At 41.7% G+C, this 20197-nt stretch overlaps 1 protein-coding gene across 1 annotated transcript in view; it reads right to left on the reverse strand.

Annotated features, from left to right (window-relative positions):
• Window positions 1–19222, reverse strand: part of LOC132830802 (CDGSH iron-sulfur domain-containing protein 3, mitochondrial-like) — an 81130-nt gene extending 61908 nt beyond the window's left edge. The window contains exon 1 of the mRNA XM_060848660.1: window positions 19074–19222. Within this exon, the coding sequence (XP_060704643.1) occupies window positions 19074–19124 (51 nt within the window). The 5' untranslated portion in view covers window positions 19125–19222. The remainder of the gene's footprint in view (window positions 1–19073) is intronic.
• Window positions 19223–20197: the final 975 nt, after the last annotated feature.

The following is a 20197-nucleotide window of genomic DNA, read 5'->3' on the forward strand; positions in this document are numbered from 1 at the left end:
GTAGGTTTTTGCACTGATTTGGTAACGTTTGGGGAGGGATACGTCGCATTGAGTTATATGAATAGCTCTATTTTCAGACTCAATTTACGAAGTGGAAGGCATCACATTCCTATTCTGAACATATGTCGGAAGATTCCAAATAGAAGTATTTCTGAACATTTGTCTTTCCGGCAATTTTTTCTCAAAACAAAATGCAGAATTCCTGCTTGAAAAAAACTATGGTGATAAGTATTAGAAGTAGTGTAAAGGGTTACTAGATTTACATTTTTATGCTGTGCTCAATTCTGTATTAAAAACAATGAGTTTGATCTGAAATAAATTTTTCATAGACATGATTGGGTGGGATAAAATGGATAGAGAGAAGTTTTTTCTACTAGTAAAAACAATAAGAACAAGAGGGCACAGATTTAAAGTGATTTTTGAAAGGAGCAAATGTGATATCATGGTCATAGAGTCATAGAAATGTACAGCATAGAAACAGACCTTTCGGTCCAACCCGTCCATGCCAATCAGGTATTCCAACCCAATCTAGTCCCACCTGCCAGCACCTGGCCCATATTCCTCCAAACCCTTCCTATTCATATACCCATCCAAATGCCTTTTAAATGTTGCAATCATACCAGCCTCCACCACTTCCTCTGGCAGCTCATTCCATACACGTACCACCCTCTGCATGAAAACATTGCTCCTTAGGTCTCTTTATATTTTTCTCCTCTCACCCTAACCCTATGCCCTCTAGTTCTGGACTCCCCGACCCCAGGGAAAAGACTTTGCCTATTTACCCTATGCATGCCCCTCAAAATTTTGTAAACCTCTATAAGGTCACCCCTCAGCCTCCGACGCTCCAGAGAAAACAGCCCCAGCCTGTTCAGCCTCTCCCTACAGCTCAAATCCTCTAATCCTGGCAACATCCTTGTAAATCTTTTCTGAACCCTTTTAAGTTTCACAATATCTTTGCTAAGTTCAATTGAGGAATTCAAGAGGACACTGGATGATTATTTGGATAGAAATAACGTGCAAAGATATGGAGAAAAAGCAGGAAATTGGCACTAGGTAGAGATGGTCATCTGAAGAGTTGGTACAGGCGCAATGTGCCGAATAGCCTTCCCCTGTGCACAACACTACTGTGAGCTTTAAGTGCCTTGGATGGTACATTATTAAACAGTACTGTTATGTACAATTGTAATCTCATTCTTTTCAAGACAAAATTCTTAGTTTTGGGTTATTTGAAGTATGTCAGAACTATTTATTTTACTATTGATTCAAGGGTGATATTTGTATACACAGATTTTTTTAAAAATTGTGACTGCTAGAAAACATAATATCTTACAGATGGGGTACATTAGTGCATGAGGCAGAGAACAGATGGCTCGGAGTGATTTTCACGTCTAACACACCGGAGGGTTTTGGATGACCTCCATAAACTACAAGAAGAAAGATCACGCAGTTTATAAACTTGAGCCAAATCACTATAGCATTGTAATATGGAGTACACTCTTAACCAAATACTTTCATACTTAAGCTTCTATCTGAAACAGTTGCCAATTCTCTTCTATTGCCAAAGCACTTCATCATTACAGCTACTCCATGGAGTTGTGTAGTTCCCTATGCTGCTATTTTCCTTTCCGTAATTCTGCTTGAAAGAAAAAAAGTGTATTGTAATTTTCAAGAAAATATTGTTTGTGGGAGATGGAATATCACTCATGGAGAGAACAGGTGTAATCACAAAGATATATTTGCCATCATCAGGAACTAGAAATTGTATCACTGTTTTCTAAAAACTCTCAAATTTCAGAATTTCAATATTTGCACAGAGACCCAGATTTTGCTGTCAAAATAAGAGTTATTAGTGTGCAGATGGTACAGCAACTTCAGGCAAGGGCAGATGCACTGTTAAATATAGATGTCCATAATACAGATTCTGAAACCCCCAGTTCAGTAATAGCTCCTGAGAAAACAGTAACATGCCCTCTGCCTCACCACTGAATGGTGTGAAATTGCTGCAATTGTACAGTTGATATAAATACAAACAGAAATGAGGGAGTTTCAATCCCAAGCATCATTTTAACAATGTGAAAAGCAGTCGCTTGGTGGTACAGATGTGTATTGCCAAGGAAGAAGGCATGCTGTAAAAGCTTTTCATCAGGACCATTGCAAGAATTTCAAGGGGAGCAACAATATGAGACAAGGTTTCTGATTCTCAGGCAACTGATACTCATGGTTAAATTGTTGCCACAGAAAATGCACCAGGAAATTGTTTCTCCCCTATTCTTTTATTTAATTCAACTTTGGCTGCAGAGGATACAGCCCTGCATGTGAATATATACAGTTTTGAGTAAGCACAGTTGAGCCTGACCAGTTCTGATTAAGTTACTATTAAAATTGTTTTTTAGTGTAATTCTTAGCACATTTACAATTGTTTGTCATATACCGTCCAATTGCAGAATCACATGTAAAATTAGACCTTATGTTCTGAGCTTTGCAAAAACAATCTGGTTGAGCATGGTTATTCCTCCACCTGTTGCAAGCGGTAAAAGGGGATGCTGTTTGATGCAAGATGCCAATCCCTTACATGATGTTACACCAGCACAGAAATTCCTATATCTCATTTTATCTTATCTGTGATAAATATTATCATTGTTGCTATGGCAATGTGAAACTTCAACTATTGTGAACTTTTAACTTATTCCTTTATTTTCTTAGTTTAAACAATGAAAGACTTCAGTGTAAATTATTAGCTATTTCTAATATTCTATGAAGTAATGCTTAACATTTTAACTCTAATTTCTCTTATTACTTTCCTACAACTACCTAAGCTTTCTTTGTACCTAGGTACCTTGGTACCTCAGATGGTGTTCTGTGTGGCACCATTATACACTTTTCATTGTATTCCTGCTTGAGTACAAGTGATAATAAAATCAAAATCATTTGAGTTGTCTTACCTTTTCAGGGTATTTTATTTATTAGAAATTTTTAAAATGTGAAATGGCTATTTTTTCGAATTTTACTTTGTGTGTTTTTCTGTCTCCTCATCCAATCTCTCTCTTCCTCTCCATTGCTCTTTTGAGGCCTAATTCGAAAATGAATTAACCAAGATTTCCTTCCTTCTCAAACCTGATGCTGTCATTTCCAAACTCCTTCCAGAGTTGTTTCAGGAGAAACACATCACTCAAGTCCCAGATGTCCATTTACTAGCCTGTGACTTTATCAGCTCACATTTTCACCAACTCAGTCACAAAAGAATCTCAAACCCAAATATGAAAAGGCAAGTCCAACTATTGTTAGGTGCCATCCGATGTTATTATTTATTGTAGAAGAGCAATTTGTTTTAAGAGCTTTACTCCTTTATTCTGTTTTTATTTCTTATTCTCCTATTATGGCTGCTACTTGGATAGATTATACAAAAGCTAAATGACTGTCCTTGACATTCAAATAACACCTGTGTAAACCTACTCCATAAGAAAGGCAATATGCACTTATTTTGATTGAAACTTAATGGTAAATCATGCATGATGCAGTAATCTACTAAAAAATACTGCACTCAGTTTGTACAATAAAATGATTAATTTTTGACTAGAAATGCTGCAGCAGAAGGCAGATTTTAAAGCCTGGCTTAGTGTCTTATTTCATAGATAATACCTTTGACAGTGCTGCACATCTTCAATACTGCACTAAACTGTCCCTCCTGTACAATGCCACGACTCAATGTGGTCATGTTACTGAATTGACATCAGAAGTACTTGAGTCAGAATTGAGAATACTCCAACTGAATTGAGGCTGATCCAAACCTCAATTGCTACAAACTCTAGATAATGCTGCGTTATGATTAAGGTCTGCTAAGTAAATGTTAACGCCAGTTTGTGGTTTACTTGAAGAGATTCAAAGATACAAATTTCGCAAACCATACTAATGTAACACCTACCTATTACTTTTGACTCATTTGTCAAAAGCCTCCTCCAACATTGTGATTGTTAGCCACATTAAGTCCTTCTTAAGTGAATCATGCAGTACAGAAGACGGCCTTCAGGTCTTTACTGCTAAAGGTACACTTTCTATACTACCTCCTCTTTTCAACACAAGGCCCTTACCTTTGAATGTTAAGACAGTTGCTTATCCAAGTAAATTTTAAAGGTTGTAAGGTTACCTGCCTCAACTACCCTCCTGGTCAGTGCATTCCAAATCCCCAGCGCCCAATGGGTGAAAAATGCTTTCCTCAAATGCCCTCTAAACCTCCTGCCTTTCACCTTAAAATTATGTCCCCCTCCTTGTTACTGACTGGTTGACTTAGGGTAACAACTGTTTTCTATCTGCCCTGTCCGAGCCCTTCATATTCTTATACACCTCTCTCGGGTCCTCCTCAACATTCTCAGAGAAAACAATACAAGTTTATCCAGCCTCGCTTTGTCGCTGAAATGTTCCATCCAGGCAACATCCAGGTGAATCTTCCCTCTCAGTGCAGTCACATCCTTCTATAGTGCGGTTAACAGAACTGCACACAGTACTCCAGCTGTGGCCTAAGCAAAGTCCTATACATCTCCAACAAAACCTCCCTGCTCTTTATAATCTGTGTCTCGAATGAGAATGACAAGTGCCACTAATGCATTCTTAACTACCCTGTTAGTCTCCCTGCCACCTTCAGGGATTTGAGGACAAACATCTCACAATGACTATTTCTCCAAGCCTTCCCGTGTCCTGCCATTCATTAAGTATTCCCTTAGTTATTTCCTGGCTTTTTTCTTATTTTTGAATGCAATTTCCACAACTCCCCTTCCTTGTGGACTGGAAATAGCATTACAGGATAACCCACAAAATAACAGGTTACAAATGAATTGCTTTTCTTAATTTGAATAACATTTGAGATGTGGAACAGAACAAGTTTATTCACCTACCTTGCAAAATTCTGGTCTCCTATCATAAAAATAAATATGGATGCACAGGAGGACGAAATAAAGAGATATGGAAGGCTGATTCCACAGAAGATCATATATAGTAAAGGTGAGTTACCGTAGTCATAAGAGAGACACACAACTGGTGGTGGCTTAACTCAAGGGTCACTGCATCTCAAATAAAGGGAGAGGTTGAGAAGTACATTGCTTCATGGTAACCTCATGGGAATTAAACCCATGCTGTTGGTGTCAGTCTGCATTGAAAACTGGCTAGTTACGCTAACCAATTCCCAGCCAGTAAAACATATTGAATAGGCTTCAAAAAGAGAGGCTTGAGAGGTAACCTGATGGAGGTTACCTGGTTCTTTCAAAAATTCCTTTTAGTGGCCCCTCAATAATTAGTGAGAAATTCAGGAGCACCTAAGTAGGGAGATCTCAGATATCTGTAAGAAAAGTAGGCTTATAACAGTGGGGGATTTTAACTTTCCAAATGTAGACTGGGATTGCCATAGCTAAGAGACTTGCATGAGGAGGAACTTGTTATGTGTTCAAGAAACATTTCTTATTCAATATGTAAGTGTACCTACTGGAAAAGGAGCAATACTTGACCTTCTCTTGGGAAATAAGTCCCAGCAAGTGCCTGAGGTGTTAGTAGGGAGCATTTTGGAGCCAGTGATCATAATTCTATTAGTTTTAAAATAGTTATGGAAAAAGTATAGGCCTGTTCTGAAAGTTAAAGCTCTATTTTGGAGTAAGGCCAACTTAGATGGTATTAGAGAGTAACTGTCAAAAGTAGACTGGGGGAGGCTGTTCACAGCTAAAGTGATGTCTTGCATGTGGGATGCTTTTAAAAAGGAGATGACAAGAGTTCAGTGACAATATGTTCCTGTTAGCATGAAGAGCAAGGCTGTTAAGTATAAGGAACACTGGATGACTAGAGATATTAAGGTTTTGTTCAAGAAAAAGAATGAACAATATGTCAAGTGTAGGCAGTTGAGATCAAGTGAATCCCTGCAGGATTACACTTAAGAGTGAAATCGGGAGGGCAAAACGAGGACATGAGATAGCTTTGGCAAATAAGTTTAAGGAGAATCCTAAGAGATTCTGTCAGTACATTAAAGGCAAAAGAGTAACTAGGGAGAGAATAGGCTCCTTAAAGATCCACAAGGCTGTCTATGTGTGGAGGGAGAAGCCGGCGTTGGACTGGGGTGGACAAAATTAAAAACCACACAACGCCAGGTTATAGTCCAACAGGTTTATTTGGAAGCAGTAGCTTTCGAAGCACTGCTTCTTCATCAGGTCGTTGTGAAGCAGGACCATAAGACACAGAATTTAACACAGAAGATTCCAGTGTCATGCAACTAAAATGATTTATTGGCCAAACCTAGATTGCTGAATGACAGGAGATGGGTGAGATACTAAACAAATATTTCACCTAAGTATTTAGTATGGAGAAAGATATGGAAACTAGAGAAATTGGGATAATAAATTGTGATGTCTTGAAAAAAGTCCACGTCACAGAAGAGGAGGTGCTGAAGGTCTTGAAAAACAAAGATAGTTAAATTCCTGGGACCTGATTAAGTGTATTGTAGGACACTGTGGGAAGCTAAGAAGGAGATTGCGGGGCGCCTTGCAGAGATGTTTGTATCATTGACAGTCATGGGACGGGTGCCGGAAGACTGGAGCTTGGATAATGTTGTGCTATTGTTTAAGAACGGCAGCAAGGAAAAAACCAGGGAATATAGACTGATGAGTCTGACATCCAGTCAGTGGTAGGTTTTGGAGGGGATTCTGAGAGCTAGGATTTACATGCATTTGAAAAGGCAAGGATTGATTAGGGATAGACAGCGTGGCTTTGTGCAGGGAAAATTGTGTCTCAAGTTTGATTGAGTTTTTTAAAAAGACAAGCTACCTGACGAAGGAGCAGCACTCCAAAAGCTAGTGCTTCCATATAAACCTGTTGGACTATAACCTGGTGTCGTATGATTTTTAACTTTTTTAAAATGAGGTTACCAAGAAGACAGATAAAGGCAGAGGGGTAGACATTGTCTACATGGACTTTAGAAAGGCCTTCAATAAGGTCGTGCATTGTAGCCTTAATATGGTTAGATCACAAGGGATCCAGGGAGAATTCGGATACTGGATACAAAATTGGTTTGATAGTAGAAGACAGAGGGCGGTGGTAGAGTGATGTTATTCAGATTGGAGGCCTGTGACCAGCGGCCTGCTGCAAGGATTGGTTCTGGTTCTATTGTTGTTCATTATTTATATCAACGATTTGGATGAGAATATTGGTGGCATGGTTGGTAAGTTTAATGACGACAGCAAAAATGGTGGTATAGTGGACAGTGAAGAAGGTTATCTAAGATTATAATGGGACCTTGATCAACTGGGCCAATGAGCTGAGAAGTAGCCGATGAAGTTTAATTTGGATAAACTTCAAATGGAGGTGTTGCACTTTGGTAAGGATAACCTGTGTGGGGGATATAAACAGGGCCCTGGGAAATGCAGTTGAACTGAGGGACCTTGGTGTGCAGGTGTATTGTTCCTTGAAAGTGGCAGCGCAGTAGACAGGATGGTGAAGAAGGCATTGGCACACTTACCTTTATTGGGCAGACCATAGAGTACAGGAGTTGGGAGGCCATGTTATGGCTGTAAGAGACATTGGTGGGGCCACTTTTAGAACACTGTGTGCAATTCTGGTCATCCTGCTATATGAAGGATGTTGTTAAATTAGAATTGGTAGGAAAAAATTACAAGCATGTTATAAGGAAAGGCTGGAACTTTATTTCCCTGGAGCTTTGGAGGCCAAGGGGTGATCTTATAGAGGTTTATAAAATCATGAGGGGCATGGATAGGGTGACTAGCCAAGGTCTTTTTCAAGAGTAGGTAAGCCTAAAACTACAGGACATAGGTATAAGGTGAGATGGGAAAGATTTAAAAAGGGACCAGAGGGGCAACTTCTTCACACAGAGGAAGTGGTAGAGGCAGCTACAATTAGAACATTTAAAAGACATCTGAACTGGTACATGAATCGGAAAGATTTAGAAGGAAATGGGCCAAACACAAGCAATGGGACTAATTCAGATCAGGACACCTGGTCGGCATGGACAAGTTGGACTGAATGATCTATTTCCATGCTATATGACTCGATGACTCTATGGTGTTTGATAAGGTAGACGTAAAGAGGTTGTTTCCACTTGTGGAAAAAACAAGGCTGGGATTATCAATACAAATCTATCACTCAACATCCTTTTTTCTAAGTTGTGCAGCTGTTTCAAGGACCCATGCATATCCGATCGGTGTGACCAGTGCACCGATGCATTGACTTCTGATTTTGGAAATTGCTGTCCCACACAGATCTCAGAGGTTTGCTTCCCAAACACAAATGGAGGGAATGTCAGTCACTATATATCCAAACAAGAATCAGGATAAATGCCTGATTGACTAAATATCTTGGACATACTGGAAAGCCCGGTATGGCAACTGCTCCGTCCAGGGCCATAAGAAACTGTAGAAAGTTGTGTGCACAACCCAGACCATCACAGAAGCCAACCTCCCATCCATGGACTCCATCTGCACTTCTAATTGCTACGGATAGACTGCCACATCGAAGACCTCTCCCATCCTGGTAATGCTCTCTTCCAGCTTCCTCTGTTGCTTTACACACCTCCTGTGCAGCGGTAATCTTGTACACCTCGCTCTGTCTAAGCAGCCTACAATTTCTATGTCCTTGTTTGCTATGATCGGCTTGTACTGCTCACAATACAAAACCTTTTATAATTAGGTACATCATAGGATCCCTACAATGGGGAAACAGGCCATTTGGCCCCACAAGTCCACACTGACTCTCTGAAGAACATCCCACCCAGACTCACCCCCAGACCCTATCCCTGTAACCCTGCATTTCCCATGGCTAATCCACCTAACCTGCACATCTTTGGACTGAGAGAGGAAACCTGTGCAGACATGGGGAGAATGTGCAAACTTCACACAGTCACCCGAGATTGGAGTTGAACCCAGGTCCCTGATGCAGTGAGGCAGCAGTTCTAACCATCGCACTACCCTGCATGTGACTATAGTAAATCAAATCAAATCAAGGCAAGGTGAATGCTCCCATGTCATAGACTGGTTGGGTCAAATGGTTGCTATGAATTATATGTAAACTGTATCTCAAGAATCCAGTTCCTGAAACTGAAGAAACTAAATACAACAATTGCCATTTGGCTTACAAGAACTGTACAAAATGGTCATCACAAACAAAGGCGAATGTTACACTTTCAGTATGTGACAGGTTTGGAACATCCCAATGTGTATGTGTCACTGGGTTATTATCATCTGTCTCTATTAAACACCCATCTGGGAAATCTGAGTGTTATGATTTATGGCATCAATCAATTTCACTTCTGCTAGGTGATAGGAAAATGGAATTCTGAAGTAAGTACTGGTATGTCCATTGCAGCAGCGGGTGTGTGGAGACCAGGGATCAGGGCTGCCCGGAAGGTAAATTTCCCATTTAAATACTTTCCCCATGAATAAATGGAGCGAAGGTTCAGCAGGAGTGGACGTGGACAATGGGATTGTTGGGCATGTGAACTGATAGAACACATGAGCTATGGCTAAACCTGAGACACTACACGTGTAGTGTCTCCCATCCGGCTTCCTCCACTAACCAAACAAAAAGACCGTATGTGGGGGTTGATTTCCCAGTTTATTCAATTCCTCTTGGCAATTTAGAGCAGAATGGATGGAGGCTAGGGCAGTTGCATGCTCCTCTTGCAGGATGTGGGAGGGAAGGGTCACCACTGGCGTCTCTGCTGACTTCACCTGTGAGAAGTGCATTCAACTCCAGCTCTTCACAAACCACATTAGGGAACTGCAGCTGGAGCTGGATAATTCGGGAGGCTGATGGGGTGAGACAGAGGAATTATAGAGAGGTAGTCACACCTAAGTTACAGGATGAGTGACCGCTAGGAGAAAATAAGGGAATAGGCAGACAGTGCAGAGACCCACTGGGGCTGTTCTTCTCAATAATAATACCGTACTGGATACTGCTGGGGGGAGGGGGAGGGGTAGGGTGGGTGGGGGTGGGGTACTTACCAGGGGAAAGCCACAGCAGCCAGGCTTCTGGCACTGAACCTGGCTCTGTAGCTCAGAACGGAAGGGGGTAGAATAGGAGAGCAATAATGACAAGAGATTCAATGGTGAGACGAACAGACAGGAGGTTCTGTGGTCGTGAATGAGACTCCCAGGTGTCAGGGTATGTTGCCTCCCAAGTGCCAGGGTCAAGGATGTCTCGGATCGAGTCCATAGGATTCTTAAGAGGGAGGGAGAGCAGCCAGAAGTTGTGGTACACATAGACACCAATAACATAGTTAGGGAAAGGGATGAGCAGCTGAAAAATGAATATCGGGAGTTAGGTTGAAGCTAAAAGACAGGACGAGCAGAGTAGTAATCTCAAAATTGCTACTGGTGCCATGGCGTAGTGAGGCTATGAAAAGAGAGTGAGTGCAGATGAACACGTGGCTGCAGGGCTGGTATAGGAGGGAGGGCTTCAGATATGTGGATCATTGGGATACCTTCTGGGAAAGATGGGCACCAATATCCTGGTTGGAAGGTTTGCTAGAACTCTTTAGGAAGGTTTAAACTAGATTGGCAGGGGGTGGGAGCCAGAGCCATGGATCAGATGATGGAGTAGGTAGTAAACAGCCAGATACAGTGCGCAGAGAATCTGCTTCATAGGGCAAAGGTGCAGTCAGTGTGATGGGTTTAAATGTGTCTACTTTAATGCGAGAGGTATCAGGAATAAGGGTGACAAACTCAGAGCATGGATCTGTACTTTGAATGATGATGTTGTGGCCATTATGGAGATTTGGCTATCTCAAGGGCAGGAATGGTTGTTGGATGTTCCAGGGTTTAGATGTTTCAAAAGGAATAGGGAGAGAGATAAAAGAGGTGGGGGAGTAGCATTGCTAATCAGGGATAGTATCACAGCTGCAGAAAGGGAGGTCATCGAGGAGAGTTTGTCAACAGAGTCAGTATGGGTGGAAGTCAGAAACAGGAAAGGAGCAGTCACTTTATTGCGAGTTTTGTACAGACCCCCCCCCATAACAACAGAGACACTGAGGAGCAGATTGGGAGGCAGAGTTTGGAAACATGCAGAAGTAACAGGGTTGTTGTCATGAGTGGCTTTAACTTCCCTAATATTGATTGGAATTTCCTTAGTTCAAATAGTTTGGATGGAGCAGTTTTTGTCAAGTGTATAATGGAGGGATTCCTGACTCAATATGTAGATAGGCCGACTAGAGGGAGGCCATATTGGATTTGGTGCTTGGCAATGAACCAGGCCAGGTGTCGGATCTCTCGGTGGGAGAGCATTTCGCTGATAGTAATCACAACTCCCTGGCCTTTTCTATACTTATGGAGAGGGATAGGAGGAGATGGTATGGCAAAGTATTTAATTGGGGGAAGAGGGAACTACAATGCTATTAGGCAGGAACTGGGGCACCTAAATTGGGAAGATGTTCAGGGAAATGCACAACAGAAATGTGAAGGTTCTTTCGGGAGCACATGCTGATAATTGCTGGACAGGTTTGTCCCACTGAGGCAAGAAAGGGATGGTAGGTTTAAAGAACCTTGAGTGACAAGGGATGTGGAACATCTAGTCAAGAGGAAGAATGGACTTAGGAGAGCTAGAAGGAGGCATGAAAAAGCTTTAGCGGGTAGGATTAAAGAAAAACCTAAGGTGTTCTACACTTATGTGAGGCACAAGAGGATGGCTAGTGTGAGGGTAGGACCAATCAGGGATAGTGCAGGGAACTTGCGCCTGGAGTCGAAGGGAAGTTGCTAATCAGGGATAGTATCACAGCTGCAGAAAGGGAGGTCATCGAGGAGAGTTTGTCAACAGAGTCAGTATGGGTGGAAGTCAGAAACAGGAAAGGAGCAGTCACTTTATTGCGAGTTTTGTACAGACCCCCCCCCCATAACAACAGAGACATTGCCAAGCACCAAATCCAATATGGCCTCCCTCTAGTCGGCCTATCTACATATTGAGTCAGGAATCCCTCCATTATACACTTGACAAAAACTGCTCCATCCAAACTATTTGAACTAAGGAAATTCCAATCAATATTAGGGAAGTTAAAGCAACTCATGACAACAAGTCATGGAGTGTAGGGAAGGTCCTTAATGAATACTTTGCCTCATTATTTGCTAGTGAAACGTTGTCGTTTCTGAGGACAGATGAAACAGACTGATACGCTCGAACAGGTTGATGTTAGGAAGGAGGATATGCTGAAAAGTTTGAAAAACATAAGGATAGAAAAGTCTCCTGGGTCAGTTGAGATATACCCAAAGTTACTACGGGAGACTCTGCCTCCCAATCTGCTCCTCAGTGTTTCTGTTATTATTTGGGGGTGGGGGTCCTGTTCGATGCGCCTTTGATGATGGTCTTTGCATCCTTGCTGTCCACAGGAGTAGTGCCAGATAATTGGAGGGTGGTAAATGTTATTTTCTTGTTCAAGAAAGGGAATAAATATAATTCTGGGAATTACAGACCAGTCAGTCTTACGTCTGTGGTGGGTAAAGTATTGGAGAGGATTCTGAGAGACAGGATTTATGATTACTTGGAAACACATAGTCTGATTCAAAAAAGTCAGCATGGCTGTGTGAGGGGCAGGTCATGCCTCACAAACCTTGTTGAATTCTTTGAGGATGTAACAAAACACATTGATGAAGGTAGAGCAGTGGATGTGGTGTATATGGATTTTAGCAAGGCAGTTAATAAGATTCCCCATGGTAGGCTAATTCAGAAAATAAGGAGGCATGGGATACAGGGAAATCTGGCTGTCTGGAAAGAGAATTGGCTGGCCCATAGAAGACAGAATTTGGTAGTAGATGGAAACTATTCACCCTGCAGCTTGGTGACCAGTGGTGTTTCACAGGGATCAGTTCTGGAACCGCTGCTCTTTGTGATTTTTATAAATGAGTTGTATGAGGAAGTGGAAGGATGGGTTAGTAAGTTTGTTAATGACACTAAAGTTTAGTGGAGTTGTAGGTAATGTGAAGGGCAGTTGTAAGTTGCAATGCGATATTGACAGATGCAGAACTGGACTGATTAGTGGCAGATGGAGTTCAACCTGGAAAAGTGTGAAGTGACTCACTTTGGAAGGTCGAATTTGAATGGGATGGGGGGGCACTTTAAACCGAGGCCTCCTGGTCCAGAATTAGGGATACTACCATTGTGCCGGAAGAGCCCTTTACAAGTTTTCTAGGTAATTAATTAGACAATGCCCTTTTCCTGTGGTTTGGGAATCTAAGTTAGTTATGCAGGAATCCTTTGACTTAATCTGATCCTGAGTGGGACAAGAGTTGTCATCAGGCACTCAGAATCAGTTCGATGGATTGGGGTGATTTGACTGCTTGCTCCTCTTACAAGGATTTCTGTGTGTACATGTTATCTTGGAGTGGAATCACCTCATCCACTATTCAGTCTCTTAAAATTATGCAAAATACATGAATTTTTCACTTTTTTTTGAGCCAGTTATTTTAGTTAATGTCACCTTGTAAAAGAGCAAACTTGCCAGGAACTGGTAGATGTTACAGGGCACTGAAGGAACTTGATGCTATTCTTAATTCCAGTGAAATACAGCTTAGGGTCAGAGCATGTAGTGCCATAACTTAGGAGGAGACCAGGGGATAGGTAATTTATTTGAGCTGAGGTGTATACAATGAATTCTGTGATAAAGCACTGCTCCAGCCTGTCGTTTGTCTCCCTGTCCAACCAGCCTCTCTCCTTGTCTATTACTGTTGTCAGTGGAGTCTTCTGAGGAGATGTGTCCAAACATTAATTTTCAAAATGTTTGTGAATCCATACCATGAACTTTTAATCAGAGGATACTTTGCTCAGGAAAAGGCAGAAGTTGCAATAGTATTGCACCTGAAAGAACAGGGAGCTCAGGAGCCTAGAAAACTTTCAGGGAGAATCACAATGGTCCAGTTGTGGTGGAATAAGACTGCACAATTTTTAACTCAGAGAGAATTTAACCTGCCTGAAAGCAGTGGTCTATTGCACTCTCTTTCTGTGTAACTGTGTGAGCTGAAGACCCATGGGAGTCTTCTTTACCACTTGTGGAGAATTCCTTGGAATCTATCTCATCATGACTGTTTCAGGAAGATGCCCCAATGCTAGTAACTTGAGTGTATGTGCAAAATAACCTTGGAATCAGAACACAACTTGCGGACAATCCATAGTTTATCCTTTTCTCTTCCACCCCCCCCCCCCCTCAGAGTTTAGCTATTACTTGGCCAAAAGACTTTAAAGTTGACACTTTGCAGAGTTTTCAATATTGTTGTTTCTCTTCAGGACGATATGGCTGTGCGTCTATTTGGGTAATCTAAATGGCTAGTCATAACATTTGCATTTTTGTTTCAGTACATTTGTGTTTGTTTATGAACCTATAAATTACCAATCACTAAAGAGAACAGGATGACATATTCCTAACACTGAACCTTGCACAGAATGAGACCAATATAACTGCTAGATCACCAGCCTAATAACAGTTAAAACTGTCGTGACCAGTAGAGAACTGGAACTAGAAAAGGGAGCAATGACTCCTTCAAACTCCGTCATAACATGACCATAAGTAATTTTCTGAGGAAGGGTCACCGGATCCGAAACATTAACTTTGACTTCTCTGCACAGCTGCTGCCAGACCTGCTGAGCTTTTCCAGCAACGTCTGTTTTTGTTTCTGATGGACAACATCCACAGTTCTTTCAGTTTCCAAAAGTAATTTTGTTTTTTTGGACAGTTTTGTTGCAATGCACAAATGGCCGTAATTTTTGGACTCATTTTTTTGATCTGATAAGCATTCCCATAAAGGAGGAAGGGATAGCGATTTGTTCGTCATTGTACGACATGGGGTAAACTCTCCTGTTTAATTTAACCCAACAACACAGAAAAGATTTATCCCGTGCAGTAATCTGTGAAAATTTTATAGGCCAAGAACTAGTTAAAGTAACAACTTTATTTCTTCAAGTACAACAGAGAATAATTAACTAACAACTATTCACAACTTCTTTATCTCACCTAACTTTTACTTTCTCTTCTATAATACTAGCCCGATAAAACCCCCCGATTAAGATTTACCAAAATTCAATTTTTCAAAAGCCAGTCAGATGTTGAATCTTTTTTTCTTCTTCGGGATTTCTGCTTCACAGATTACTGATTGATAAAGGTATCTTTGAGGGAACTATTTTTTTGGACAGTCTTTTTACATACTGGTGGCTTGGCAGTTTTCCTCCCAACTTTCAGTTTTCCCTGGTCTTATCCCTCAAAGCATTGGATTGTGTCATTGGCTTTTAAGATTGTCAATATACTAAATTCAAACTGGATTGGAGTTTTGTATTTTTCGGGGTATAATTTAAACTGATTGGCCTAATTCAAATCTGTTTTGTTGTTTCCAGGCAACCAGGTATTCTAGATACCCCAGCAGCTGGAGCACATATTACATTGTAGCTTCTTTCAGAACGCTTGGTGCTGTCAGGTAGTTTTTGCTAGCTTTTAACTCTCTTAAAAAAGGTACAGCACACCCACATCTTCATAACAGTCATAGAGGGATTTATTGACATAGAATATGGAACAGAGAACATAGAAAAGTACAGCACTGTACAGGCCCTTCAGCCCTCAATGTTGTACCTTTTACCTTACTCTTAAAATCAGACTAACCTAGATAACCTTCACTGTACAATCTCTCCATGTGCCTACCCAAGAGTTGCTTAAATGTCCCTGATGTCTCTGACTCTACTACCACTGCTGGCAGTACATTCCACATACCCACCACTCTCTGCATAATGAACCTACCTCTGACATCACCCCTAAACCATCCACTAATCACCTTAAAATTATGCCTCCTCGTGATAGACATTTCTGCCCTGGGAAAAAGTCTCTTGTCTATCCACTCTATCTACGCCTCTGAACATCTTGTACACCTCTATCAAGTCACCTCTCATCCTTCTTCATTCCAAAGAGAAAAGCCCTAGTTCCCGCAACCTTTCTTCATAAGATATACCCTCCAGTCCAGGCAGCATTCTGGTAAATCTCCTCTGCATCTTCTCTAAAGCTTCCACTTCTTTCCTACAACGAGGTGACCAGAACTGAACACAATATTCCAGGTGTGGTCTAACCAGCGCTCTGTAGAGCTGCAGCATAACCTCATGGCTCTAAAGAACAATCTCCCTGCTAATGAAAGCCCAACACACCATATGCCTTCTTAACGACCCTATCAACTTGGGTGGCAACTTGGAGGAATCTATGGACATGAACCCCAAGATCCCTCTGTTCCTCCACACTGCCAAGAGTCCTGCCTTTAACCCTGTATTCTGCATTAAATAATATATCTGAGCAGGTTGATTAGAGAAATATCTAGAACACTTGTAGATTTTTTTCTAACCAACAGTTCAGAGATGAAGCAATTCCAGCGCAGCTGGGACTTGAACTCTGGGCTCCTAGTCCACAGGGAGGGAAACTACCACTGCAACACAAGTAGAGAGGAGATGGTGGCAAAATGGTAATATCATTGGACTAATAATGCTGAGGCCCAGGTTTGAATTCTGGAGGAACACAAGTTAAAATACCACTACAACAGTTAGTATTTGAGAAACATCAGTCATTGAGAATAGACTGAAGAGTTTGAGACTGCTCCCCTTGGAGAGATGAAGGCTAAGAGGAAATCTGATAGATGTTCTCCGATGAGAGGTCTGGATAGAGTACAGAAGGAGAACTGTTCCCACTTGTCAAAGCATCGGGTAGGAGAAAGCACAGATGAGGTGATTTGCCAGTGTAGAAAAGGGGGCACGAGTGGGTCTAGTTTGCAATTTATTGCCTGTAAGAATGGTGACAGTAGAGTCAATTGAGGCATTCAAGAGCGCTTTACTCAAATAATCATCCAATGTGTAAGGCAGAACAATAACTAATGATATTCATTTGGAGAGTCAGCGCAGGCACAGCAGGCTGAATGGCCTCCTTTCCTGATGAAGGGCTAATGCTCGAAGCATCGATTTTCCTGCTCCTAGGATGCTGCCTGACCTGCTGTGCTTTTCCAGCACCACACTTTTGACTCCTCCTGTACCAACACATGTTTATGTGAGTCAATGAATAATGAACACAAGTGTTCAGAGAAAATAAAAAGAAACAAACAGTCTTTTTTTTCTCCAAGCATTTCTCAACAATGTGCTGGAGATTAATCTTTGGTTCCTGGATGCTGCAGGCCAGTTATGGAGGTTTGGCAACTAATATTCCTTCTATGTTGAGTAGGTATTGCTGTACAGCAGCTCATGTAACATGTAGGCAACAAACAGGCTGCTTGTAACCAAGGATTCCTTTAGATTCAGGCAGATGGAGCAAACAGAAATTAAACGGAACATTGTAGGAGCAAGTTACTGCAGATGCTGGAATTTGTACTGAAAATAAAATAAAATGCTGGGGATCACATGGGTCTGGCATCCATGGAGAGACAGCAAGCTAATGTTTCATGTCTAGATGACTCTTCATCAGAGCTAGAACATTATTGGCAATAAGACAACATGGCAGCTCATTGACTAACACTGCTGCCTCACAGTGCTAGGGATCTAGGTTCAATTCCAGCCTTGGGCAACTGTCTGTGTAGAGTTTGCATGAGTTTCCTCCAGGTGCTTCAGTATCCTCCCACAATCCAAAGATGTGCAGGTTAGGTGAATTAGCCATGCTAAATTGCCCATAGTGTTCAGGGATGTGTCTGTAAAGTGCATTAGTTGGGGGTAAATAAAGGAGAATGAGTTTGGGTGGGTTACTCTTCAGAGGGTTGGTGTAGACTTGATGGGCTGAATGGCCTACTTTGACTCCTCCAACTTATGGTCTTAGAACATAGAGTCCCTACAGTGTGGAAACAGGCCATTCATCCCAATTTTCTCTGCCATTCAGTCAGATATTTTCAGACCAGACTTCTAAGCAGAAAAGACTTGCAATTCAAAATCTCAAAAAAATGGGGAGGTGTATTATTAAAATATATATAATTGGACGGTATCTTATTAACTTAAATCATTTACAAAATAGGACATTGAAACTGTCAGTGTATAAGTATTGTGTGTGCCCAATCTTCACTGGACTCCAGCTGGAGTTGAATAAAGCTTTGCATCAAGTTGCATTTACATAGCAACTGTTATTTCTGTTTCAGGAGGATGAAGCACAGCTGGTCAGCCAGCATCCAACAGCAGGAGGAGACATTAGGGCAGCTGAGGAGGAGTGCCTCAAAGAGAGAGGGAGTGAGTTCTAGGGTGGGAATTTCAGAGCTTTGCCAGTGAAAGCTCAGCTCCCAATGATGGAGTGGTTATTATTATGAAGGATATGTAAGAGCCCAGAATGGGAGCAGCACAGGGATCTTGCAGCGTTCTTCTGGATTTTAGAGAGGTAGGAATTTGAAATTAAAGATTAATTGGTTTAACCATGAGACGTCATAGCTCAGGCAGGGATGGGGATGGGGGGGAAAGCAAGAATGGAAACTAGACAGTGGTGAGGATGGTAGGAATGTCGAGGAAAAGAATGTGAAGATGAGATGATGTACAGGAGACAAGGAGAGAAGGAGAGAGAGAGAGAGAGAGAGGAGGATGAGGCACACAGGAGGGGGTTTAGCCGTAGACAGAGTCAGAGATGAAAGAGATGGAGGAGATTGAGCGTTTAGTCACTGGTCATTGTAGGAAAGTCCTGATGAAGGGCTTTTGTCCGAAATGTGGATTTTCCTGCCCCTTGCATGCTGCCTGACCTGCTGTACTTTTCCAGCACCACTCTAATCTTGATTGTAGGAAAGCAGCAGTTGACTTGCATGCAATCAGCTGCTAAAAACTGCAACACTAGGGATGTCTTGTTCTCTTAGAAACAGGGTGAAGGGATCTTCTACAACCACCTGAGAGAGCCTCTGTTTAATGTTTTATTTGAAATTCAGGTCATTGCTGCTGCTTTAATTGGTGTCAGCTAGAATGAAGAAATGTAAAGACCCAAACTGCTGAGTCTCGTCATAAATAAGCAAAGGGACATGAATGTGGAATAATTCTCAAGGTGGAAGAGGGCGAAAGAAAAACAGGGCGAAGTTCACAACGTCAAGCTATTGACCAGGTAAGTAAGGCAACAGCAGGGAAGGTGCGGAGTCACTAACCTGCAATGACAGTGTCTGCAGACACACACTCCGTGCTCCGAGCCCAGGCATTATACAGGCGTCGTGCAAACTCACACTTCACCAGCTTTATTCACGAAAGATTCTGTTTCACGTGTGCTCCTAAGATCGGCCAGTGAGATCTAAAAAGATTAAACTGCAGCCGGAAGAAAAAGCTGCAATGTCCGCCCCTTTTTAATTTTGGTTCCCGGGTCACCAAAACGAAGTCAAAGACAGAAAGTTTCTCGATATGTTTAAAAAAAAACTTTTTGCCGTCCTTAGCATTTCTTAAATGTGTAATTGTCCCAGACTTTCATTTAAAATATTATTCTTCCAACACCCGGTCTAGCTGAAATGTATGTCATAAATGGAATTAGTTTGCTCCATTATTGGCTATACTTGTGAAAGAATTGGTTCTCCATCTAATTTCAGTTCAGTGCCTGTCTTACAAATTATAAAAATCGAAAGAACTGCGGATGCTGTAAATCAGAGACAAAAATAGAAACTGCTGGAAAAGCTCAACAGGTCTGACATCTGTGGAGAGAAATCGAGTGACTTCTCCTCAGAACAAATAACAAATTATAATTTGTTTTCAAGCAAATTTGCATCCTCATTTTTTTTGCACGCATCCTCCTTGAAAATGCAAGGGTTCAGAAAAGATTTACAAGGATGTTGCCAGGGTTGGAGGGTTTGAGTTGTAGGGAGAGGCTGAATAGGCTGGGGCCGTTTTCCCTGGAGCATCAGAGGCTGAGGGGTGACCTTATAGAGGTTTATAAAATCATGAGGGGCATGGATAGGATAAATAGGCAAAGTCTTTTCCCCGCGGTCAGGGAGTCCAGAACCAGAGGGCATAGGTTTAAGGTGAGAGGGGAAAGATTTAAAAGGGACCTAAGGGAGAACATTTTCATGCAGAGGGTGGTACATGTATGGGATGAGCTGGCAAAGAAAGTGGTGGAGGCTGGTACAATTATAACATTTAAAGGGTATGTGGATGGGTATATAAATAGGAAGAGGTTAGAGGGATGTGGGCCAAATGCTGGCAAATGGGACTAGAATTATTTTGGATATCTGGTCAGCACAAGCGAGTTGGACGGAAAGATCTGTTTTTGTGCAGTACAACTCTATGA

This window comes from Hemiscyllium ocellatum, chromosome 32, assembly GCF_020745735.1.
Source record: "Hemiscyllium ocellatum isolate sHemOce1 chromosome 32, sHemOce1.pat.X.cur, whole genome shotgun sequence".
NCBI classification, from domain to species: Eukaryota; Metazoa; Chordata; class Chondrichthyes; order Orectolobiformes; family Hemiscylliidae; genus Hemiscyllium; species Hemiscyllium ocellatum.